Below are 24,354 nucleotides of genomic sequence, written 5' to 3'. Positions count from 1 at the left end.
GGTTATCATGATTCTAGATTATTATCTAGGTCAATTAATTGACTGATTTTTTGTAAAAAATTTCACAATAGTGAGAAATGCCCATTGCAATTGCCCAGAGATCAAAGTCACTTCTTCACAATGCCTTTTTTGCGCAACCAATGGTCCAAACTATTAAGAAAATAATAAAAACAACTTAATTTTTTTTTTAATTATTATTTTTTTATTTAAATTTTTTGTAAACTGAAAAGAGCTAAGTTGATTATTAAAATAGGTACCAGTTAGGCCAATTGTCTGCTAATCGACTGTAGTTCTTCATATGTTTTCTTTGCCAAACTCTTAGCCTATAACTAAGGCTTACAAATAAATGTAGTTAAGTAAAAGTACGCTCCCTCTGAAAAGCAGAGGAGTAGTAGTAGTAGTAGCCTATAAAGCGGCACGAAAAGAAAAGTATCGAAAAAAGTACATGAAATTTGTAGTTAAGTTCAGCACTTGAGTAAATGTGGGCTACTCAGTTATATTCCACCATGATAGCAGTAAATAAAGTTACAGAGGTTCTAAGTGCAACCAAAAGGTTAAACATTTTCCTGGGATAATCAATATGAAAAGAGAGAGAAAGAGAAGCCACAGTGAGGCATAGCAGTAAACAACATTTACTGTAAATCACAGAGGAAGTAGGGCCTACAGTTTGTTTTTCTTCCAGCAGATGGAGGTACTAACATGTCTCCCCCTCGCTGTCCTCCCTTTCTCCCATTTCTCTCTTTCAGTTTCTGTTGATGTTGTTGGCTTCTGTCGGCCTGCACTCAATAGCCATTTAAGACGCAATCATGTCCCGTTTTCCATCCTCCTTTTAGCACAAAAACATGTTCTGCATCTTCCACATCCTCTTTGAGACAGTTTTGCATTTTAAGTTTATTGATCAATGTAACCTGAAATGTAAATCAGTCAGTGGTGTCGGTTATATGTACAGAAAGTTAAAAAGATCACCAGAAAATTACCTAAAAGTGTTTTTCAATTTTACTGATGACCTCACTTTATAGCCCTCCAACTCCATGGATGGTGAGTAGGGAGTGAATGACTTCAGACACAACCATTGTAATATCCACCATTTTATCTGATCTATAATCAAGCAAATTGACAATCAAACCCTGGGAATGCCTTTGTTAAAACATAACCTGTGGATACTTTGATCTTTTTAGCTCTTTTTGCATTTTAAGATGTCATGATTTTCAATTTAGTGCTAACCAAGCTAGCTATTACACAAGCTGCCTGAGGCGTGTTGCTCATAGGTCCACAACACTCTAGGTAACTGTTAATATACTGTTGCTCTAATTGTTTTGTGTTTTACTCTTTTTACTTTTACTCTTGTGGACTCTGTGTATTTGTTTATTAAATTAATTAATGTATTGTGCTTCCTCTGAGAATTTATTGTTCTTTCACTGCTGCTGTGTTTTTGGAACCTGTGTAACTAATAAAATAAATGTTGGCTGAATTCTGATTCGCATTTCACTGTCACACTATCATGACGTAGACTAGAGGGACACTTCAATAAAACAGAGCATTGTTAATGTTATTAATGGGTCAAAATGTCTGCTGTTGATGTCTGTACTTTGTGAATCATGTAATTTGTAGAGTACCTTTGGGCTAACTTTGCTATATGGTATATCATCTTTTTCTGATTTTCTTTACTTGTTTTTTACTTGAATTTGTTGTGGAAAATTAAGTGCTGTTTTTACAGTTTTTAATGCCTGTCTTTCACCTTCATTGGAAAGATGTATAGCTCACTTCATGTTCTTATGCACCTACAGGCAGGGCAGTTTTGAGAAATAAAACAAATAACATTTGTGAAACTCAAGAACAAAATGTCTTGGATAGTCAGAAAAACAGTTTTTATTCAGACTATTCGTTCTCTTGGTTCAATAAAAACCCTTGATAGTGAGGTTTGTGTATTATCTCCAGCAACAGTTTCTGTAAAGGCACATCGCTGTTTGGGTTTTCTGTGAAAATAAAAATTAATTCCCCTCCTTTTATTTGGGTTGCAGCAAGATACACATATTTGCAAACCTCTGCAAATAAAATTTTTAAAAATATTTGCCGTGATACTAGGAATAAACAAGAAAGGAATAAATGTTTTTTGTGTGTGCAAACAAACCCCATAGCAAACTTGTGTATTCTGTAATAACATACCCCTTTATAATCTGCATCCTCGTCCTTTTTCCAGGTATTAATCTTTTTGTCTTTCTCTCTCTCCCTCTCTCTTTCACTCCCTGTCTCTTTCTCACTTTCACACACACAAACATACAAATGTCACATATAATGCATTTATTGCATACTTGATCTGTCTGCATCAAAAGTTCCCTTAAAATGTAGTGGAGCAGAAGTAGACAGTAGCATGAAATTTAGGGAATGTGTTATGTTTCCCTGGAACACAGGAGATCTGCATTTCTGCATAATTTTGATTGAAAGATAAAGCAGATAGCAGGAGGTAGAGTGGTACTGATATGGAGTGAGCACAACAGGAATGTTTTTTCCTAAGCCTGTGTGTTATGTACAGAAAAGTCATATTTTTGATCAGCTTATCGTATATTCTGTCGTGGATGTCTTTTTTATACAGTGACTTTTTTAATAACCCTGCCACTCTCCACAAGAACTTCTTTTCCATCCTCCCTCTGCTCTCGTGTCATCTCTCTCTTCTTCTTTGTGAGGAGATCGTACACCACCACACTTCCCACTATCACAAAACTGACTGCCAGGATTACAAGTCCCAGTGCCAGTAAGGGAGAAGTTCCTTTTCTAGACTGGTTCAGTTGGTCCCACAGGCCCACAGCTACACAACTGAAGCCGATGAGAATTTTCCAAAAGCAAAATGCCAGCATGCAGGATGCACAGGACATCTCAGCACCCCCAGTAATCACTGTGAGGCCTGCCACTGAGGTGAGCCCTCCTGGTAAGGTGACTGTCTCAGATTTAGGCTTGTAGGTGACAGTAGAATTGATGTCTGATAGAGCTGAAGGATCAAGTATTTCCATCTTGGTCGTCATGGTTGATATTATTTCCTCTGTCTGATGGCCAAATGCAATTCTGTGGGCACAACACGACACAGAGTGTTGAGTGAGGAAATACACATTAAACAGTTTAGTTAAAATGGAAGAATAAACAAATTACTTTCGAATTTTTAGAAATTCTAATGTGAATTAAATCGGGTTAAAATCATCAGAATTTAATTTTAAATACAATCTCAGGTAAAAATGTGTATTTTCATTCTTTTCTTCATTGGAACTGGCAAATATCAGCGACTGCATGGTGTCTATGATGTGTTATTTAGCAAAAAGCAAAAGATAAACCATGTTTCCACCTCATGGGTCCTTAACAAGTCCGTCATTACAAACTCATATTATTTGAACAAAATTTCTCCAAACCACAAAAACTTGAAATCAAGATCCTAAGTTTTTCAAAGACAGCCAGTATCTTGGGCTTTATATCTTTTTCACAAGCTGAACAGAATAGAATGAAAGAGAAGGATTTACACTGCTTACACTATAAATTTGGAAGACTTAATAAGTACTTCTAAAATCAAGACAATGCTAATTCCATTAGAAAAACAAAAATGCATTTTATTTAAAAACCATAGTGTTAACTTACCTAGTGTAGTGTTGAATTAGGAGTTTAGATGTGGGTGGAAAGAAATTGTGACTGGCAATGCTCCTATAAATTCATAAATGTGTTTTTTTTTTTCTGAGTGAAAACCTAAAAGTGCTGCTGACTTTCTCTCTGGACAGTGGGAGTAGAAATGAGAGCGCGGGGCCCAAGTGCTGTTACCTTTATCAGATACGTCACAACTTGAGGCCTTGCAAGATGGCGGGCACAATTGTCAAGATTCTTGTCATTTGTTTGTTCCTCTCTTTCCTTGTGTTCAGTAGGAAGTTCGTGTCTGTCATTAAGCTTCATTATAACCCATTACCAGATATTTATCTAGGAACAACTCCCTTCCTCTTTTCCTCTCTCCGTCAGTCTTAAGAGTTGAGTGTTCTTCCACCAAGGCATTGTTTTGGCGGTGAAAGGGATTTTCTTTTTTCATACTTTTTCCTGTTAAGTGTTCCCTTTTCTCAGTCATTGGTGCATATTATTGCATCACTGTTCTTACTTTTAAAACTTTCAGACATAATTTTGGGAAATATTCTCCTTGAACTGTCTATTTTAAAAATGATCTTCCCACTGCCACATTCACTCAGAAAACAACCATTGGCGGTTACACAGAAATGCGTCAAGGAATGCATGAATGAATTAGCCTAACTCGGTGCGTTAACACCGAGTGAAGCAGATTTGCAGTATATATGTCACTGCTGACGTTTGTCGAGTCAGTGCTGTGACACAGGAGAAGCCTGCTACAGTCAGTTAATAGGCTATAATTCTACCCAGCCAACTGGGTTGTTGCCAGTGGTGAGTCACTGGCTGAATTGCAGGTATTTTTAGATGTGTTGATGCCTACTATTGATAAACTTTCACCTGTTACTTTCAAGTTTTTTATGTGTATTATACATTACTACCTGCAAAAGAAATATTCAGTAAATCCTTTGGGTGGAACAGCAATGCAATAGCTACTATAGAGACATTATCATCATTTATTTATTAAATCTGACACTCATAGTGTCATTAATGTCCTTAGATGCCAGACATCCACAATGATCCTCACCCTCTCCATAAGCAGAAAACCATCTCACAAGTGACCACAAATCCTAGCTTGCACCAGCTTTTGTAATTAGTCCAGCCTAGGGTATAGGTCAGTTGTCAGGGATTGTTTTGTGGAGAGGAGGGGTAATTCTATTGGCCATGGCACTCACAGGATGAAGATGATGATAATTGGCTAAGTGTTGGATTGGGTGGGATGGGGCGTGGCAGGAGTAATCCAATAGATGGACTCAGTGAGCATATTTCTGGAGCAAAAATAAGACATGAATGCTAAACATAAAGTGTAATACACAGCATTTGAAAGAACTGCTGCAAATGCTGTGAAACTATGCTTTCATCTGTCATGGTATACATGCAAATATGCCATACACATCCACCTCCACACTAAGTTAGTCAATAAGAACAGTCGGTTACTGGTGACACTAAAAGATAATACTTTCAGTCTAATCAAAGTAGACACAAAGAAAAGAGACTGGTGATATAAAAGCGTCAACCCAAGTATCATGAGTTGAGTTTGATGTGCTGATTACTCTGACCCCTGCTGCAGGTTGATGGCCGCTGACAATAATATAAAGAGTTACAGAGAACTGGGTAGAAAAGGTCCTACTTGTGAAAATGGAGGCGAAATAATTAGTTTACATATTTGTGTCGGCGCATAAAATATGACACCTTAAGTGCATGAGACAATACTTTGTGTGGAGAAAGTGGAAAGAATTAAGTCTGGGATGCAGAAAAAGGCTAAGAGAAAGACAAGAGAGCCACTCTACAGACAACGACACAATTTTGCAGAGAAAGGAAAGAGGAGAAACATCACTGAGCATTCAGCTCAGAAAAACAAACCCAGGCTAGTGACGTAAAAGTCAGTCAAAGGAGGGGAACATCATAGCTCATGTAGGACAGGAAGACCGTCAGTGATGATGCAGTGAGGGGCGTAGGTGGGACTGGAGGTAAAGGTGGGCAGGAGGGGGAGTTAAACAGCCTGGACAGATGGTAGTCTGGAATTAGATGTCAGTGGTCAACTAAACCCATTTAAAGGCCACTACTGAAATAGCAAACGTACTGCTGGAAAACCTAAATCTAGCTTTGAAAACCCACCTTAGGCCATGTTCACTGTTTCCCTGAACACGTCTGCTAATCTGTTAACCAGTTTACCAGACTAATGTTTGAGTTTATATGATTCATGTCTCTCAAGTACCTCTCAGTTTCACAAAATTATAACAATGAAGATACAGTGAAATTCCTTGAACCTCTGTTAAATGATTAGCATTATGTTATTAAAAAAGATGATTAAATTATTGGATGAAACACCACAAGACATACCAATAACTCAGTCTGTATAAATAAATGAACAGAAGAATGAACTCAGTATGGTCATATGCACTAGATGTTTCTAGACTTCCAGACCCAATAGAGCAAGTCAGGATCTGGGGGTTCATTTCAGTCAAAAGCTCAGCCACCTTAAATCCGGCATTAACATAATTAACCCAGTCGTCCATAGTAGGAGTGAGTTTCCCCCTGCCCTCCTTATCTCTCACTGTCTTACTGACGAGACAGACACTCTACTCTCCTACCGGCACCTCCCCACTCAACACAGAGGTAAGATTTCTATACATTTTTGATCATTCCGACAATGTTTTTTACTGAGTTGTGAAGTTGTCATGAGTAGATTGTGTCACATTTCCAAATCATGTCGCTTTTTCAGTCACTTGCAGGGTGCTGTTTGGCCTCTAACATCAAAAGAAGAAGTCATATTTTAGACAAAGGAGACAGTCAGGTGAACAGGAGAGGAAAGCCTGTGAAGCACTCAAGTGGCAAATATTTGCCAAGGAGTTTGACAGAACTAACACATTACTAAGACACTGAAAGCAACTACCATGGGAAATACCACCAGTAGCGCATTATCAAAAGAAATCCTGGAGGACCTCAAGCTCAGCACCAAATTCACCGAAAATGAGATCTGCCAGTGGTACGAGAACTTTCAGAAGCAGTGCCCAACTGGACGCATAACTCCAGAGGAGTTTGAGCAGATCTACTCCCGCTTCTTCCCTGAAAGCGACGCCAAGAGCTACGCACGTCATGTGTTTCGCTCCTTTGACACCAATGACGACGGCACCTTGGACTTCAAGGAGTACATCATTGCACTGCACATGACCTCCACTGGCAAGACCACCCGAAAACTGGAGTGGGCCTTCTCGCTGTTTGATGTAGACAAGAACGGATACATCAACAAGACAGAGGTGACGGAGATCTGCCAGGTGAGAGGGATTCAGGAGGTGTTGTTTCAAACATGAGTGGTAATCAGTGGCTGAGTGACTTAAATCATGGTTCTGGTACAACCAGCAGTCAGTGTTGTCTTCTCGTGATCTTGTTCAGTTTTCCTTTTCTGACTGATCAGTGTCTAAACATGTAACCTATTTTGGATTTTTAATATTATCTCAAAAGCTATGGACTCACTGTAGAGGGCTTGATACAGAACATACATTTTGTTTCATCATAATAATTATCTATGTCTCTGTATTCTCTTGCTCCTGGTCCTCAGGGAAAGGTTTTATTCTAAATTGTGGAAGGAAAATATTACAGGAAAAAAAAGACATAATGCAACCCAACACAATAACCTTACATTAACTCTACGTTTTAAAGCTTACAAGGATCAATTCTCCTGAACCTTCTATGTTAATGAAGTATTGGTTTAATTCTATGGCATTAACTTTGGGGGTTGTAGCTTTATTATTGTTGGACTGCAATATATTGCCAGGTTTTCCTGTTATTTTGTCCGCCTCCCTTAAGGTCCATCTAAGATGTGTTGTTATTTGCTGGAAAGCGGCCATTCTTCTCATGGTATGTAGGTCCCAGTCCTAATTGCCTGCGCAATTAGCCATCTTATTTGAGCCTCAAACTCCTGATAATCTCTGTGATTACAGGTTTAGCTCTCAGACAATATAGGTGGCCCTACTCTTAAGCAAGGCTACTCTTGAACTGCTCTGCCAGCAGAGTCTCATCATCCCTGAGTCTAATCCATGCTGCTCTTATTTATGAGGCTGTCACACTTGACTTCACGCCATACTGCAGTCACTGTTTTCAAATAATCAAAACTGCTGTCTGATGGAAGTTGTAAAATTTCTTATCTTCTGTTTCAAGACAAATGATATAGAATTGTAAGAGGTTTAGACAGATCAGCCAAGAATCCAGCTGGCATTGTAATGGGATTGAATTCCTGGCCAACTGGACAGAGTCCATATGCATCATGTTTACAACCACTAAGCAAAATGGCAGCATTTTGAAGCCCTGCTAGAAGTTTAAAAACAGACAACAAAATTAGATTGTTCCCAATCTGCAAAACACTCTTGAGGTAATTAAAGGCAGATCAGCTACAGTGAGATCTGAAAGTCTGAGACCACTTTCCCATCAGTTACTAACTGTACCCAACTGTATATGCACAGGAACTAACAATTACACTGCAGAACAATCATCAAAGATCTGGTCTGTTCAAGATGTAAAGTAGGAAATGAGACTGAGGAAGGGATAGTATACTTCATTTGAGGGTAAGCAGCTGCTTCACACTACTTGATTTTATTTTTATAACAACCTGGTTTTCCACAAGCTCACAGTTTGTTTCTGTACAGACCACAAGATCTGAGGGGCAAGATGAAGGGAGAGTCCAGAGAGAAAAGAGATGACATCTTGGTGTTTGGCCTGTGGCCTGAGTCTTGGCACTAATCCATGTTAATCTAGGTGTCTTAAATGTGGGAGATGAGTTCTTCCTCTCTAAGTGGGACACACACTTAAAGGCCTGAATCTAAAGTGCACAGTCATTTAGTCATTTAACAATCTGCTGGATTCTAAGTGGCCCATTGCAGATTAACTATCTCTGAGTAATGACACACAGGCCTAAATGTTTCTGCTGTGGGCTGATTGCATGGACGTAACCAGTGGACTGAATTGTAGGCTACTTGCTTTGGTTGCATTCAGCCAAATTGCACAGATAACACAGTGAGCAACAACAGAAACATAAGCAGAATATATTTGGTTGTAGCTTTTCTGTAAATATCAAGTTGTTTTACATCAGAGGCTCAATAAGCCACACGTCCACACAGAACGTTAATTAACTTAGGAGGGCTGTGAGCTTACTCATTTGTCCTACAGGCCACATGTTTCTTGGCTTCTACACATTGGTTTTATGTGCTGTGTTTATGTTCCATATATTATTTGTGTGAGAGGAAAAATGCAGCATTATCATGATACTCTTTTTAAACCCAACCCCCACTCAGGCCATATTTAAGCTGATCCCCAAGGAGGAGCAAAGCAAGCTACCAGAGGATGAGAACACACCCGAGAAGAGAGCCAACAAGCTGTGGGCTTACTTTGAAAAGAAAGACAACGGTGAGGGAAATACGACACATGCAACACGTGTACGGTGCATGACAGCCCATTGTGTCCTCACCACTATGTGCTAATATTAGAGAGATAAAATCAGTGTAAGCTCCTACTACCTTTCCTCAGCAGCTGTTCCCACATCCTGTAGCGAAGATTACATTTTACAATCAGCTGTTTGGCTTAACAATAATACAAGCAATAAATCCACCTGGGGACACATCCCCAGTTACAGCATCACTTGTGTAATGCAAGCTTTGTTGTGCCAGCCATGGACCATGAAACCTTAAGTGACTCCACTGCATTGCATGCAATTGCCACACACCCACACAGGAGATAAGACCAGATTTCTTAGCTGAGATACAGAATCATTATTCAGCCTCATGTTTACCCCACACTCCTCGCTGTATTCCTGCTTTGCTTCCCACCAAAGCCTCTTCTTCTGTTTTCTTTTTGCCTTACAGAGCGACTGGCTGAGGGAGAGTTCATCAAGGGAGTGATTGAAAATGAGAATGCAATGCGTCTTATCCACTATGAACCGATCAAACAGTAAAGTCATTAGGCTCTTTCCACACTTTTAAAACATTTTTTTCCCCTTCTTCCCCTAAAAGCTTCATACTTTCTCTCCTCCCTCTTCTGTAATCCACCCAACTCCTCCATGTAAATACTCTTTTCTGCAGTGTCTTGGTTGCAACTAAGTTTTCAGTAACTTTCCTTTATGTGTGACATTGATTTACTAATGTTTTTGTCAATGAATTTATATCAAATAGAGGCTAGTAGAGGCAAAATATTGCATAGTGCTTCGAAATATGTACAGACGATAAGAATTTCAGATTTATGGTGACCATATTGATGCGATACATATTATGTTGTTAACCTTGAAATGGTTCAAATGACATTTTGTCTCTGGAGAAACTGATTGTTAAAGTGTTTACTGTACTCTGTTCACTGTACAATAAATTAAAAGTTTTCTCATACATCTGTGCTTTGAAAATCAATTTCTTTATCTTCCCCAGAAAACAATCAATTCTTCTTACACCTAAAAACATACTGTGTAAATATAACCCTGGTGGCTGACAAAAACGGTACATTAGGTCTTAAGTTTCAGGTTTTTTTTTATTTATCCCAGACAGTAAATCCAAGATTATCCCAAATCTACAACCTGTAGACATTTAGGGTAAATTTATATCAATTTATTTAACCTTAGTAATAACTTCCTATATAATTTGAAGAGAAACACACTAAGTAATATTCATTTGTAAACCATTATTTCCCTGAAAGTGTTATGTTTTCATGATGCTTGGTGTGTCAGATATGTGTGTGTGTGTGTGTGTGTGTGTGTGTGTGTGTGTGTGTGCCCCTCCCCTCTTCCAGCCTCCCTCCCTCTCCATCTCCATCCCTTCACATGCCTTCCATCTCTCCTCACTCTGTTCCTCCTTCTTTCCATCCAACTCGGGATTACTGGTTTACACATAATCTTCTGTTCAACATCAGAGAGCAGACTTTTCAAAATCGCTGTAATCTTTCTATCTCTATGTGTCTGTCTTATGGGTTTGTCTGTGTGTCTGTAGAGAGACTGCATGTGTTGTAGCCTCTGGTATTCACGCATTGAATTGAAATTCTGCATCTGTCAAAAGTTTGTCATAGAGTGTCCTGCTCAGATAAATGAAAATATATAGTATATTTACTCTTAAAGGACAGGCTGTTCTGTTGGGTATCACCAAGAAAAGAAACATCCATCCTGTTTATGCAATGAAATGATCATTGATATGACTTTCATCCTGATATACTGCAAGTTAATATATAAACATTAAAATAATATAAACATTTATATGCATTTTCATATAGAGACAAATTAACTTTCCTACCATGAGGCACTGAGAAATACCCAGAAAACATGCACTCTTGCATGCAAGTGTGGCCTATACAAACAATATAGTCTTTACATTTCGATATGTGTTGATTTCGTTGGCCTTCGAGCCTGGTTGGTACGTCCCAAGTTCAATGAAAGTCAAAGTGGAAGAAAAGAAAAACAAGATCTGTTTGCTCATATTGATCCTTCTCCAGCATGGTGCCAGTGTCTTTCCTTTTTAAAAGTTTTTCAGCCCTTTTAGTCGATGGACGTAAACGACTCCCTAACAAGGTGAATCAACTCGGTCCATGGCCTCCTCCATCTCATCCATCTCTCTCTCACAGTCTTCACACCCCTCCGGCCCACAGCCTCCTACCAAAACCAGTGTCGGTACATCCCCATTTCCCATTCCAACCATGCTGCCATTCGTGGCCCACGCCACATCAATCATGCCATCTGGACACTGCAGTAGGCCACTGACGGAGTAGAGCCCGCCCCCTGGAACGACCTCATCGTAGGATGGGGCATGACTGGCGGCTCTTGCTTCCTCCAGTCGTAGCCTCTGTCTGCGACGGAGCTCGATGATGGTCTTTGTGTAGGAGTTTAGTGTGACCACAGCTGCCCCCATACAGCAACTGAAGGACACCCACGCAAGACTAGGAAAAGAGGATATGTAGAATAGTTAGGAGAGAAGAGGAACATATCACTACAATCATGAAAATAACAGGTGTTTTATACAGACGTTTGAATAATACACCCTGTCACGCTGTCGCTAATGGGCAGACACGTACGCAAATGACCAGCCGTAGTCCCAGGACTGAGGCCTCCAGTCTTTGGGGCCCACAATGACAGTCATCTGAAATACTGTGGTGTACATCATGTGGGCTACCATCCCAAGAAGACCTACATGGGCACAGACAGAGAAGAACTGTAAGCCATGTCCAGGAATACTGTGGACGAGGGGAAAGATCTTGGATTACTGATCATATATGGAGGACAAGGTGATTGTGAAATAATAGAATAATGAAAAACTGAAGGATACACTATGTCTCACCTGATAGCACAGTACAGATAGCTGCATAGGCATTAATTTTTAGTGAGTGCATCTCTTTATGAGAGCACAAAACTTCCAGCCACATCAGTAAGAAGCCCATCCCCAGCAGGCCGATGTACGTGAACTCTGAAATCACTGACAACCAGAGCACACCTGCGATGTGCAAACACATAACAACACACACAGGCATCCATTCAGAAAACTAAAGTAATACTGTAACAAAAACAATTAATTTAATTGCAGTATTTACAGGGTTACAGAGAAATTTACATATTACAGTGGAAAGCTGTTAATACACAGCTGTTATACACAACTCACCTTGTGTTTCCCCTGGAGTTAACTCTATAAAGCTGCGACATTTCTCCCCTGAAGACAAAGATTTGAAGATAGAAAGCATTTCATCAGTTTGAATAAAAGGGTTCTTGTGTAGGTGTGACACACAAGAACATTAAGATCCCTGAAAGCTTAACTAATATTGTGGCCGAGCGAGTTTACGTATGACTGGATGTGCACTTTGTGGTCTCACCATCACTGTGTTTCTCGCAGCTTTCCCAGAAGCCAGTGTGGAAGTATCTGAAAGCAAACTTGTCTTCCCCCGTCTCCCAGATGTAATGCACTGCGTTGGCCAGCTGCCTCTGTCTGATTCTGGCCAGCTCGTCCCTCCTGGCTGGAGACAGTGTGCGGTTGAAGGGGTTCTGAGTGGGACTCTCTGTGTGTCAACACAAGAAGACGAAACTGAGAAGAACACTTTTTATGCATTTTTGCACTTGCTTATATCTGTTATATCTGGATAAAGCAGTTAGTGGCTCAAGCATAACCCAGCATGCACTGGCTGGAGGGCCAGTCACCAGCTCTTTAGACATATGAAGACAAACATACTCACACTCACACATGGAAAATGTTTATTCTCCAGACCTATCCGGACTTGCATTTTCTTAGAATGTGGCAGCAAACCCACATGTACAGGTGCACAACCGTGCAAACATCAAACAAACACAAGCAAACCCTCTTCCTCTGAGTTATGAGCACTAACCACTGAAGCATTCTGAGGAAAATCAAAAACACAGGCATGTGCAGGCAAGCAGATACACAAACACACACAGGTGCATACCGTGAATGCACACCTACTCCACAAATGTCTTAGTAGGTTTGCTGACTCTGGGTTTTCCTTTGCCAAAAACCTTAATGCACTAAATGTCCGAGAGACGATTAAATGTTGAACACATAATTTGCATGCAGGTGTGTGTTGATGGAGATATGCTGAAGGTGAAAACAAAAAGAGTATGTGTTTTATAGTGAGAGAGGAAGGCAAAAACGGTGAACACACAACATCTGCAAGTCATGTTAATCACACCCTGTGTTTTGTGATCATATGCAGCTTTGTCAGCCAGCAGCCAGTGTGTATGTTTAAAGCAGGTTTAGAAGCATTTGTGCTTTGGTAAAGGTAGATCTTATTTTTGTGCAGGTACACTAAATCCGTGTAGTGATAGAAGTTGATTGCTCTATGCAGTAAGAGCTGTTAATCTCCAAGTGGATTAAACATATTGACTGAGAAAATAAAGACCAGGGGGCAGGCGATGTAAACCTCTGCTCCATGGTTTGAATACAATATTGGGAGACACCGTCACACCCCACAGATGAATACTAAGCCATAATCAAATTCTCTCTCACACTAAGGTATGGGTAAAAAGAGATTAAAAAACATCATCAAAACCAAGGATAATCACTTTCTAACAGGGAGGGAGGCCTGTTACTTTATCCAGCCAGATTACTTCCAGGTATTGGTTTTTATGCAGAGTGTAAAGATCAAGAAGGTTCAAATGTCAAGGCCAAAAGTCAAAATCAGAAAGCTACAAGACTTATGTGATAATAAACAATAAAAAAACTGATCATACAGAATATATATACAGTAATATACTGTTGTACACACTATGTATAAACACACTGTATGTGTGTATCCACTACATCTGGTACTCCTATCATTTCCTCAAGGACAGTTTGAATTCTCTAAACAGTAATTTAACAACTGCAACCTGTGGCTGACTATCACAAAAGCCAAATGCCGAGAAAACATCACGTAACTGTTGACGTAAGTTAGGATGACTCCATGAGCTCATACTGCCAGTAACAAACTGTTGCATGCCTGTGAACGTGTTGCAACAGCATCTGGGATTAGCCAACTTTTCCCCACTCATCACATATCTACTTTGACTGTAGTTAGGTCCTGTATGTCGTTTCTGTATCCACTTGTTCTTAACTGGAAACTTGGTATTGTCTCTTTTTGCTTTAGGCCAGCTCAACGCTTTATGTCTAAATCTAAATACTCCTGTTCACCACAGTGGAATCTAACAAAGTTCATTTACTCAAGTACTTAAGAACAGTTTTGAGGTGCTTGCACTTTACTATTTCCTTGTTATGCAACTTCATACTTCAGCTTCTTTACTGTTGAAATAAAGAAGTACTGTTGTACTTTTACTCCACTACATTCATTTGACAGCTATTGTAGCACAGTATACAGTATAGTTACTGTGCAGATTAATATTCCATATTAAAAACATATGATTAGTTTAGAAAATATGATGCTCAAGAGAAAGATAAATTGTTAAAATCATCTCCATCTCAACCAGCCACATTACAATGCTGCATACTGATGCATCTCAATGTATCAGCAATATCAATCCAAAAATACAATATACTGTATAATAATATACACTCTGGTAGGAGCCATTGTGTCAGCATTGGGATTATTTTGATACTGAGTATTCTTACTTTCACCTATAAATACATATATTAAAATATATGTATGTGTACAAAGTTGTGTCCAAAGACCAATAACAATGGTAAAAGAGAAATCTAAGTTAGAGTATGCTTAGAAGAAAGAATCAAGAGAAACAGTAAAGAATTAGAAAGCACAATAAAGCTGGACAAAACACCTGTTGATGTGGAGAGGTGACAGTGTGACATCACAGTACCTGTGGTGTAAGGCTCGCTGTTGTTCTGACCACAGTTCTTCATTTTGACGGGCGACAGGCAGAGGGGCTTGACCACCTTGTGGGTGCCCTCACACCAGTAGGAGGTGCAGAGAGCCAGGATGGAGAGGGCCAGAGCCAGAGTGGTCAAGGTCAGGGAGAGCAGGGAGCGAGAGCGACGGGACATACGCTCCAGCATGGCCACACAGGAGAAGGGGGATGGTTAAAAAACAGGAGAGGGGGGAGAGAGTGAGGCAAAGAGGGAGCAGAAGGAAGAGACTGGATGTGGGAATAAGACGAACTGGACAGAGGGTATGAATACAGTTGCAGATGGAGCCGAGAGGGAGGGACAGATGCTTTGGGATGATTTTAAGATGTGATGAGCTGCCAGGTTTAAATGGAAAGTAAAGATAAATGTGATGTAACAGTACTGACAGAAGATAACAAAACAAAGCTGACAAAGAGATACTGTACAGTCATAGTGATTAAAAGAGAGGACAATAAAGAGAGCGAGAGGGGAGGGAGCAGGATAAGATGCTCTGAAGTTGATCCATGTGGGAAAGGACAGATGGAAGGCAAAAGTGAACAAGAGAGGATTTAGGTAGACGATGGTTCACATTAGGGGAGAAGAGTGGGATGCAAAGACATAACAGTATGCTGCACGGACAGCTTTAATGTGATATCCTGCTATTGATCCCTGGGGTGAATGATGTGGCCATGCATACACCCCTGACCACAACACTTGCAGACCCTTTTGTGTGCACGTGTTAGAGCAGTGGGACTGTGCTGAAAAAGCATAAGGTCATCGAAACACACTACAGATTACCATTAAAAGTAGTGTATCTAAAGAGGAGCTGGAGGACATCCTTAAACATAAGTCATCACCTGGCAACAAAGTGAAAGTAAACGGTTGAATGGAGCACACAAGGACTAAAACCAAGGTGTCCATATGGTGACATTTAATATTATTGAATGCTCCTTGAGTCCATACGAGCCATTATGCTGCCTGAGGTAACGTAAGTCCTCCAGCTGTTTAAAAGGAGGGTTTATGGAAGAATAAGTAATGTTCTGTGACCCACGCTAAAGTCTTCCTGCTTCCTGATTAACACACTCGGGCCTGACCCTGCCGCTCATTATCAGCTCCACTGCTGGGTCCTAAGTAGAAGACAAGACAGAGGGGAGCAAAAACAAGAGATTACTTTTTTGATGAAATTATGGATAAGCCACAGATCTAAATGAAATTTTTGCAAGTAATCCCTGATAATCTGCTTTAATCTGTTTGTGTTAGGTGTGTTTTAGTGTGAAGTTCACTCTGACCATGTCTGATGTCTTCCTCTCTCATGCAATATTTCCCTGTCAGCCCACAGCCCCTAAAATACAACAGAACACTGGTGTAAACAAAAACACACACATGGTGGTTTCTGTTATCTGAATATTGGTGGCAATAAAAAATACACACATTAGCTAGTTACTCATACGTTGGTTGCTCTTTGCGTTAACTATAATCCTTGATAAATTAATTGCTTCTTCTTTCTGGTTGTGGAGAAAGTAAAAGCTCGGGAACATTATCAGAACATCCTCACCCCCATTTTCTCTTATGTTTAAAAAAATATGTCCGAACATACCTCTTCAGTCTTGGTTTTGATATCAGAATGGTAACATATTGAACATACAGTGTAGAAGTTGAGGACAGCTTTAGCAAGCTGGATGCTGACTAATCCACTCAAGACTTTGCTCAAATTACCAACATCTAGACCTTAAGACCAACATTAGTTATTTAATTTTACAAAATCTTTGAAATTCATTCTTCAACATAAACTTAATTCTCTCACAAACATGATTGTCGCTTTTCAGTTGCATTGACAAGTTTGTCAGATAGAAAACTGGACACACACCATGTCACCCCATTTAACCTGCATTCACTAGTAAAATATCTCAATTATCAATAGCTCATAAAGATCTAGGTTTCAAGAAGAAAAGCAACATATAGTTCAGTTATATCCACACCTGTAAATAGCAATTATCTTTTTCCGTCTATTTATGTCAGAATATATAAATCTTATTGTTTTATCCGTAGCATCAAATCCTCACGTGAGAAGCTGAAACAAGCAACTGTAGGATTTTTCTTTGTAGAATTAAATGATTATCAAAGCAGTTCTTGATTAAGTTTCTATTATGACTATTCATTTCAGATCTTATTATAATAAAATAACCAATGACAAGTACCTACCAAAGTGAAGTAGTTCAGGTCAAACATGAAGTAACTACCACAGTAAAACAACACTGTCTCTTCTTGCAGTCCTCTGAACTTACAATCCTCAGTTATCTCCGTCTGGTTCAAGAGCCCTTAAATCAAAAAGCTCCTTAAGAACTTGCTTTTAGTTGCTCCATCTTGAACAGATTCTCCGTGTCACTACCGTCTTGATGTTTTTCCCTCTGTATGTGCCACCACTTTTCCTCCTCCAGTATGAGCATCAGTGACCCTTACCTCTCCAGCTGCACTCCCCCCCCTTTAATCCTCCTGGCCAACAGACGGATGGAGATGCAAGACTGGTGAAGCAACTGTCTGTCTCCACGCCACTCTTCTCTCATTTCTGTCTTTCTTGGGAATTTATGTCACAAACCCATCCTGAATCATGTAATCCCTCTAAGTCCATCTGTTACTGCAGTGCCCCCTCCCATCCTATGTCTGTCCCTTTTCAGAGGTGAGTCCATCTCAACCTCCCAAAACTGTTATGACTGGTTTAAGGTCCGCAACATTACAACTCTGTCTTTAAGCTGATATTTAATTATTACAATAAGAGCATGGATAAAAGTGTGGGCCATCATGCATATGAATGGACTCTTGTTTGTGCTTTTCCTCTAATCAGCACCAGCGCTGTGCAAAGCCAAATCCTTTGCCCATTTATTTTTGGGTGCTAAAAGAAAAAGAAAGAAAAAAAAAAAAACAGTGGAAATAGCTTTGCATTGTCACAATAATTTATTTACAGCATGTATATACATAAAACATGAAAGAAAACAAATGGCAAAGAAGCAAAGATAATATTGTGTGCATGTTTGGAGGATGAATTAAAGAAGGGAGAGGTCAAAAATATTTGTTGTTGTAGAAAAGGAGTTTAACCCCAGGCTTGAGATTTACAGTAATGTAGAACCAGCTTGCCATCGCTACCAAAACACTGCAAGAGAGACAAAGATATAAGATATAAGTATTAAATACAACAGTCAGACCCTGAAGTGATGTTTCAATATAACTTCAAAATTGCTCAACTGATAAACACTTTCAGATGTTAAGTGACTTTGTAAGCCTTAAGAACACACACATTTTATTAGATTTGGAGCCGTCAAGTAGTGGGATGATCAAATGTCCACTGTGAATTCTGGACTTTGAGGTCTTTGCTGTTACTTATGAAGAAATTAATCAGTGGCAGAGGATTTTAGCATGTGTCCACATGATGCTTCCAAATGATTGCCCCCTCTGCTGGTCAGTGCATCACATGAGCCATTCACTTATATGGGCTGGCCCCAGTTCTAATATTTTCATTACAGAAACTGTATTGATTTGGTAAAGAAACGGTTATACTGTAGTTAAGTATCTACAATCTCTTCCCAGTGGATGCCTGACAAGGGTTCATTTATCGTTAGAGTATGTTTGTGCTTCATGTCTCCTGTAAATTAGAGAAAAGGCGCATTCCTGCTCAGAGTGACCTTGTTACCAAGTAAGATACAGATTAAAGCAAAGAAGAGTCTCAGACATTTTGACTGAAAGGGTGAACAAAAGATTAATATTCCTGAAAATGTCTCATCTGTACAGAGTACATCAGACAAACCAAGACCAAACACCTGAATTCATGCAAGAATAAACTCATCTCTTGTGTGTACATGTGTGTGTTGCAGTTTTATGTGGAGACATTGTTTAACAACTCAAATGTCCAGTTACTTGCTTCTCTGAGTTTTTAACTGCATCTCAAGTTCTTCATCAGTGGATGGAACTAGAATGGAACATTCATTTGTTGATGATGTGGTTAAAAGCTAAGAAAAAGCAAATAAGTTGGACTTTGGAGTTGAGATTATTTAGTTACTGACAGTGTTCCCAAGAGTGAGCTTCCATGCTCATGTTTTCAGTAGAAAACAACATGAAGAATAAAAATGTGACTAGTGTTTAGCTACTGTGAGTATCCCTGCTGAATTTTACTTTGTCCACTTTAGGTTAAGAAAAATAGGCTGCAAATCCACAACACACTACAGTCACAGGGTGTCAAAACAGGTGCTTGTATGTACTCACATCGAAGAGGACCCCTACTTCTTGATCCGGTGAGGGGGCAAAAGACTGGTTAACATAGATGAACTGAAAGAAAAAAAAACAAATAATGTTATGTGTAAAGACTTCACAGAGCTGAAGCATGGAAATCTCTGTCCAAGTCATGATTTTGGGACATGAACAAGCCAGTAAACAAAAGTATCTCTTACTAGTTGTTCGCTGGCATCAAGCTTGAGGAAACGAGAGATGAACTGAGCCAGGGACTGTACTGTCCTCCCCCGGTCTACTGCCCATTTCTTTGTTTTCATTATAGGAGTGTCTCCCACTGCCTTCAACAGCACATCGACTAGAAAGACAGAGAAAATAAAAGTGAAAGTGCCGCTGTCACTCAGACAGGTCCAGGCAAATCTAAACTTGAACTGTTAAGGGAAATTTCTCAAGAAGCGCTTGATAGGTCCATGGATGCATGACTTGTGTACTACCGTGAAAACAAGGACTATGACAGCGGCCTTGCTGAAAAGACTTTGAGAGATTACAGCAGAACTGTGCCTGTGTAACGGGCAGGTGCGTCCCTTGCATATTGAATAATTTGTTATTACAGCCCACAGTTCTTTTTGTGCAATATTTCCTTCTGATATTCATTAAAATTATTTTAATTTCCTGACTGTTTTCTGTATTGATTTATTCAATTTTTTGTGAAGGGCTGTATCTGTGGAGAATCCTTTATAATTGCATGCTGGTGTGTTCAAAATGCCCCAAGGTTTCTAACATTGTACACAAACAACATAACTGTGCCTCTATTCACAAGCCAGTTGAACTAGCATTTATCTTTTATCTTCTTTTTATTTACATGATGAACTACAGTCAGTGTGTAGGTGCCATTTATTTAGTGGTATTTATTTTTTTATTTACTGTAATATGATCAATTTTTCTTTAAAATCTTCACACCTAGGATTATTAATAGCTTAAAATTAGAAGTTGGCGTGTGAAGATTATACTGTCTTGCTGACACTTACGTGAATCTAAGGGTTTCATTAAAGCTGGATAACAACACACAGATTTTTGCATGTATGTAATAAAGTTATTTGGCAAAGACGCCAATATTGAACCTTGAATGAAAATGTGGTATTACTTTAAATCCCCCTTGTTAATATTTATAAGTGGTATATAACATTTATTAATTGTTTGAAACACATTACAGTGTTGTTATAAGCAGATATAAGTCTTCATGAGTGTATCTTACAAATTAGTGGATGAGTGGAGCTACTGCCTAAACAGATAATCAATGACAGCATGGTAAAACACAGTTGTACTAATATAAAATATGTCTTCACAGGAGAAGTTATGACTGCTGACAAGTATTGTTAATTAGTAAACACTTAAAATGTCCTTATATCTGCTTATAACTACATTATAGTGAGTTATAACCTATTTAATAAATGTCTATGTACTGCTTATCAATACTAAAAACGCGGACCTGCAGTTAAGTAGTGTAGAAAATGTATAAAGGAGAGCATTTCTAGCAACAAACATAAATTAAAGCTCAAAACGTGAAGATAGATATTTTGAGATAAGTGACAGTTTGACAGTTTCAAGCTAACTTAGCCTTATTAATTTATCCTTACGTACAAAATATGACGTAGCCATTGGCATAAGCGTAAAAGAAAAATGATAAATTAGGAAATTAAACAATCTCACTGTGACAATATGTAATCTATAAGAGAAATAAATGATATATTGCCTTAATAGATATTAGCATTAGCTTCAGCCATGCCCCAAACCGGTAGTACCACATGTTAAAAAGCTAAACGCTTATTGGCCAAGCTGAAATAAAACAGCCACCTTATTGGCCAAAATCTCTGTCAATTGTTTGACACGTCACAAGAGCTGGTTTGTTTTCTTTGACATCAGCAACCGTCCTCCTAAACAGGTGATTGATTTCGATATGTTACAATTTCTTACTTTTTTTCTTCTCTTCGTTCGTCGTCGAGTCGTCTGACGGTGGCTGTGACTCCTCTTTTTGCGTTTCTGTCGGGGACTCCGCACTGTCAGACATCTTCAGGGGAGCACTTCTGGTTTGCTTTTGGTTCCTTCCGAGTCGACGCGTAACGAATCCCGGCTGCTATTGGTTCAGAGAAACATCAATCCCAACAACAAGTAATCATATTGGTCAATGTGCTTCTGGGAGGGCGGTGCTTGAACTTGTTCGTCTTAGCTACATGCTAGGTTAGTTATTATTTTGACTTTGGAGTATATTTAACTATAACGTAGTTTCATGACGATTCCAGATGTTGGACGTATGTTTTGTTAATCTTGTGTGATGCAGTTTTTGTTCAATACTGAGTGTTTTTTTTTCTGTCACTTTCAAGTAAAACAGGTCAATTTTGTGTTGGTTTCCAATTACACAGGGGGCGTTACATGGGAAATAATACTTTAACCTAACAGTTGAACTCGTCTGTCCTCACATTTGGACCATTCAAGCAACAACAGTAAGTCGACTTTTTCATGCTAAAGGTTCGTTGAAAAGATGTGATATTGTCGCAGCTTTCTCCAGTTCATTTGTGTTTTGCTGTGAGTAACTGTTTGGTCTCATTGTTAACAAAACAATGCAACACCATCAAGGAACTATTTCTTACAGGGAAGAAAATCTCTTTCCTCCTTAGGTGTACACAAAATGCAGCACATACGTATTAGTTCATTTTTATTGTCAATGCTAGAGTCCACCATTTGCCAAATAGTGTTCAAACACAGCAATAAGTAGACACTAACTTGCAAATATGACATTCAAGGCTTATTTTATCCAGTTATTCTTCGCCTTAGTGTCATTATGAAGTTTACTTGCCCATCATGGTGCTAAAAAATATCAATTCATGTCTCTTCTGACAACACAATTTGGTCTTTTCTGTGACCTTGCTCTTGTTTAGCTATGAAACTGTTTGTTCTCATTGTTAACAACACAGTGCAACACATTGGAGGAAATATTTCTTACAAGGAAGAAAATCTCCTTCCTTTTTAAGAATACACAAAAACGCGCCATTGTTAAAACAGATGCTCAGAACAAAACATCTTCTGAACACATTTGCTTTTTTTCCGTGTCCTTGCTCTTGCAGTGGCAAAGATTGGCAGGCTCTCCACCAAGGATGCAGTACTCTTCCTGTGTGACATGCAAGAGAAGTTCAGACCCAACATCTTCCAGTTCACCAACATTGTCAGTAATGCGGCCAGAGTGCTCCAGGTTGGTAACGCTCATCTTCACACAACTACCTCCTGCATCCTTCTGTTGTACCCGTTATCAACCTGTAAGTATTTATTATTTGAGCAGATCAGATTAAATCTGTCTGCTCTCTCGTCCGACTCACAGGCCAGTCGTGTTCTGGGCATCCCCCCCATCTTGACAGAGCAGTACCCTAAAGGTTTGGGTCCCACAGTACCAGAGCTTGGGGCATCGGACCTGACAGCTCATGCTAAAACATCATTCACCATGATGATAGAGGAGGTGGAGAAAGAGTTGCAGGCCCTTGGAAACCCCAAACAGGCTATTCTGTGTGGAATAGAGGCCCACGCCTGTATCGCAGTAAGACCACATCATTGTTTGTGTAGTTTAGCTGCCAAAATAAAATGATATCCTTCTCTTCCTCATGAAGACAACTGGGAGCCCTTTGCTTGCAAGTTACGAATACGTTCATGTTCACAACCATGTTCATGTGCTTTTCTGATTTGTGCATCATCAAGTTTAAATTAAGCGACCCGATTGTCCTATTTATTTGAAATCCATTTTAATTGTGTACCATACTTTATTGAAACACAATTACTTACAGGTTTGATTCTCCAATTGGCTTTGCAACAGTTCTTAAAAAAAGCTGACCATATTCCTATGCATCACCATGTGTATTATGTGTGCTTACTTTAATTCCTAACCTTTTATGTCAATGTTGTGTTTTTCTGCAGCAACCAGTCTTTTTTTTTCATCCAGTGTCCTGCAGATATTTAAAGGATTAGTAAAACAACCTCCATTTCAAAACAATTCAAAAGTGCATCTGAATCTGTGTGAGTGTGTTGATGCTGTGTAAACTAACTATTGCCATTAAAAAGAACAAGAATTTCAGTATGAGGGACATGATGGTTTGACAGGTAATCATCAAGTAATGTAACTGTGCTACTTTCTAATTATATTAGTTTTTCTAGCCTAGCAAGGCACATGTTGGAGCCTCCACAGTTTTAGTTAATGAATGATGAGTTTGGTGGAAAAACCTCTGCTCACTGTTTCGTCCTTAGTGCACAACCTTTGACCTGCTTGAAAAAGGAATGGAGGTTCACATTGTGGCTGATGCCGTCTCATCCAGAAGGTATCTCTGCTGTATTTTTCTGTTATACAACACTGTCATCACCTGCCTTTTTATATAATTTTTTTTTGTCCTTTGTATGTAAACTGTAGTTATGTATGCATTACTACAGACTTTTGTGTCCCCCTCCACAGCCAGACGGACCGTTTGTTTGCTCTGTCGCGACTGAAGCAGAGCGGAGCTTACCTCACCACCACAGAGGCCGTTCTGCTCCAGCTGGTCCAAGACGCCAAACACCCCAACTTCAAGGAGGTGCTCACTACAGCTGCTCTCTGCTGCGCTCATGAATTACTTTTGTTTGTTTGAATGTGTCATAAATATATGCCTGACAGTATGCGCCAAAGGAAAACATATTTGGCGTTTCCTCAGAGTGCTGTCAAAAACAGTTAAGCAAATATATTTCGAGTCTGCAGCTGCAGCTTTAGGGCTGCCAAAAATACACCACCTACAACCTTTATCACTGACACTGTTAACCAGTTACAGGTGACTGTGAACTAGACTTCATTCTGCAGTAATCAAACCCAAATGTATTGCATTTTTTTTTGGTTGTAAAGCTGCCACCTTGCCTCTGCATGCTATTATTGATTTCATACTGAGTATATTGCCTGTGTAAGTAATGAATGTGACTAATATATATATATATTTATCAACTTTACTGGCAGATCCAGAAGCTCTTGGCCCACCCATCCCCTGACACCGGCCTCCTTGCCTTCTTCAGTGCTCTGTAGGGAGCTCATCACCTGTCATTCTGTTTCATAAACACTGTACAGGGCTTCACTGCTTCCAACATACCGACAAATTGCTTCAATAAAGAGATGCTGCTACTTTGACTTTGTGCT

The 24,354-nt window shown here is 39.4% G+C and overlaps 5 protein-coding genes across 7 annotated transcripts; 2 read left to right on the top strand and 3 right to left on the bottom strand.

Annotated features, from left to right (window-relative positions):
- Positions 1-1,851: 1,851 nt before the first annotated feature.
- LOC139613754 (transmembrane protein 100) lies at positions 1,852-3,800 on the bottom strand. The gene is made up of 2 exons (XM_071470605.1): positions 3,622-3,800; positions 1,852-3,060 (listed from the first exon to the last, which is right to left on the bottom strand). Exon 2 carries the CDS (start codon positions 3,018-3,020, stop codon positions 2,586-2,588), a length of 435 nt encoding a protein of 144 aa, XP_071326706.1. The 5' UTR covers positions 3,021-3,060; positions 3,622-3,800; the 3' UTR covers positions 1,852-2,585.
- A 2,321-nt stretch (positions 3,801-6,121) lies between these two features.
- rcvrn2 (recoverin 2) lies at positions 6,122-10,018 on the top strand. The gene is made up of 4 exons (XM_071468295.1): positions 6,122-6,264; positions 6,371-6,923; positions 8,937-9,048; positions 9,504-10,018. The coding sequence occupies exons 2-4, from the start codon at positions 6,543-6,545 to the stop codon at positions 9,590-9,592; spliced, it is 582 nt and encodes a 193-aa protein (XP_071324396.1). The 5' UTR covers positions 6,122-6,264; positions 6,371-6,542; the 3' UTR covers positions 9,593-10,018.
- Positions 10,019-10,705: 687 nt separating this feature from the next.
- LOC139612596 (germ cell-specific gene 1-like protein) lies at positions 10,706-17,724 on the bottom strand. The gene is made up of 7 exons (XM_071468290.1): positions 16,232-17,724; positions 14,918-16,069; positions 12,472-12,654; positions 12,264-12,311; positions 11,946-12,098; positions 11,683-11,794; positions 10,706-11,547 (listed from the first exon to the last, which is right to left on the bottom strand). Exons 2-7 carry the CDS (start codon positions 15,111-15,113, stop codon positions 11,175-11,177), a joined length of 1,065 nt encoding a protein of 354 aa, XP_071324391.1. The 5' UTR covers positions 15,114-16,069; positions 16,232-17,724; the 3' UTR covers positions 10,706-11,174.
- Positions 17,725-17,875: 151 nt separating this feature from the next.
- On the bottom strand, positions 17,876-21,271 carry atg12 (ATG12 autophagy related 12 homolog (S. cerevisiae)). The gene is made up of 4 exons (XM_071468296.1): positions 21,135-21,271; positions 19,382-19,518; positions 19,197-19,259; positions 17,876-18,090 (listed from the first exon to the last, which is right to left on the bottom strand). Exons 1-4 carry the CDS (start codon positions 21,226-21,228, stop codon positions 18,031-18,033), a joined length of 354 nt encoding a protein of 117 aa, XP_071324397.1. The 5' UTR covers positions 21,229-21,271; the 3' UTR covers positions 17,876-18,030.
- isoc2 (isochorismatase domain containing 2) lies at positions 21,192-24,345 on the top strand. Of its 3 annotated transcripts, none has more exons than XM_071468294.1 (7): positions 21,192-21,329; positions 21,581-21,661; positions 22,283-22,407; positions 22,534-22,746; positions 23,448-23,518; positions 23,650-23,767; positions 24,178-24,345. In XM_071468294.1, coding segments are annotated over exons 2-7 (594 nt in total). In that variant the 5' UTR covers positions 21,192-21,329; positions 21,581-21,660; the 3' UTR covers positions 24,244-24,345. The 3 variants fall into 3 exon arrangements, with proteins under 3 accessions (XP_071324395.1, XP_071324393.1, XP_071324392.1); XM_071468292.1 differs by having other exon boundaries at positions 21,259-21,398; XM_071468291.1 differs by lacking the exon at positions 21,192-21,329 and adding an exon at positions 21,361-21,469.
- Positions 24,346-24,354: the final 9 nt, after the last annotated feature.

This window comes from Trachinotus anak, unplaced genomic scaffold (genome assembly GCF_046630095.1).
Source record: "Trachinotus anak isolate AG129_WGS33_773 ecotype Australia unplaced genomic scaffold, CSIRO_AGI_Tana_v1 ptg000032l, whole genome shotgun sequence".
NCBI classification, from domain to species: domain Eukaryota; kingdom Metazoa; phylum Chordata; class Actinopteri; order Carangiformes; family Carangidae; genus Trachinotus; species Trachinotus anak.
This window is presented reverse-complemented; position numbering and strand designations above follow the sequence as displayed.

Coding starts and splice junctions, on each gene's coding strand:
- atg12 (XM_071468296.1), bottom strand. CDS start 21,228: ATGTCTGACAGTGCGGAGTCCCCGACAGAAACGCAAAAAGAGGAGTCA. Junction 19,519..21,134: donor GAACGAAGAGAAGAAAAAAA/GTAAGAAATTGT, acceptor CTGTCTTTCTAG/TCGATGTGCTGTTGAAGGCA. Junction 18,091..19,196: donor AAGTAGGGGTCCTCTTCGAT/GTGAGTACATAC, acceptor TCTCTCTTGCAG/TGTTTTGGTAGCGATGGCAA.
- LOC139613754 (XM_071470605.1), bottom strand. CDS start 3,020: ATGACGACCAAGATGGAAATACTTGATCCTTCAGCTCTATCAGACATC.
- isoc2 (XM_071468294.1), top strand. Junction 22,747..23,447: donor AGGCCCACGCCTGTATCGCA/GTAAGACCACAT, acceptor TTTCGTCCTTAG/TGCACAACCTTTGACCTGCT. Junction 23,519..23,649: donor GATGCCGTCTCATCCAGAAG/GTATCTCTGCTG, acceptor CCCCCTCCACAG/CCAGACGGACCGTTTGTTTG.
- rcvrn2 (XM_071468295.1), top strand. CDS start 6,543: ATGGGAAATACCACCAGTAGCGCATTATCAAAAGAAATCCTGGAGGAC. Junction 6,924..8,936: donor AGGTGACGGAGATCTGCCAG/GTGAGAGGGATT, acceptor ACCCCCACTCAG/GCCATATTTAAGCTGATCCC. Junction 9,049..9,503: donor CTTTGAAAAGAAAGACAACG/GTGAGGGAAATA, acceptor TTTGCCTTACAG/AGCGACTGGCTGAGGGAGAG.
- LOC139612596 (XM_071468290.1), bottom strand. CDS start 15,113: ATGCTGGAGCGTATGTCCCGTCGCTCTCGCTCCCTGCTCTCCCTGACC. Junction 12,099..12,263: donor AACTCCAGGGGAAACACAAG/GTGAGTTGTGTA, acceptor TGCACATCGCAG/GTGTGCTCTGGTTGTCAGTG. Junction 11,548..11,682: donor GACTACGGCTGGTCATTTGC/GTACGTGTCTGC, acceptor CTCTTTTCCTAG/TCTTGCGTGGGTGTCCTTCA.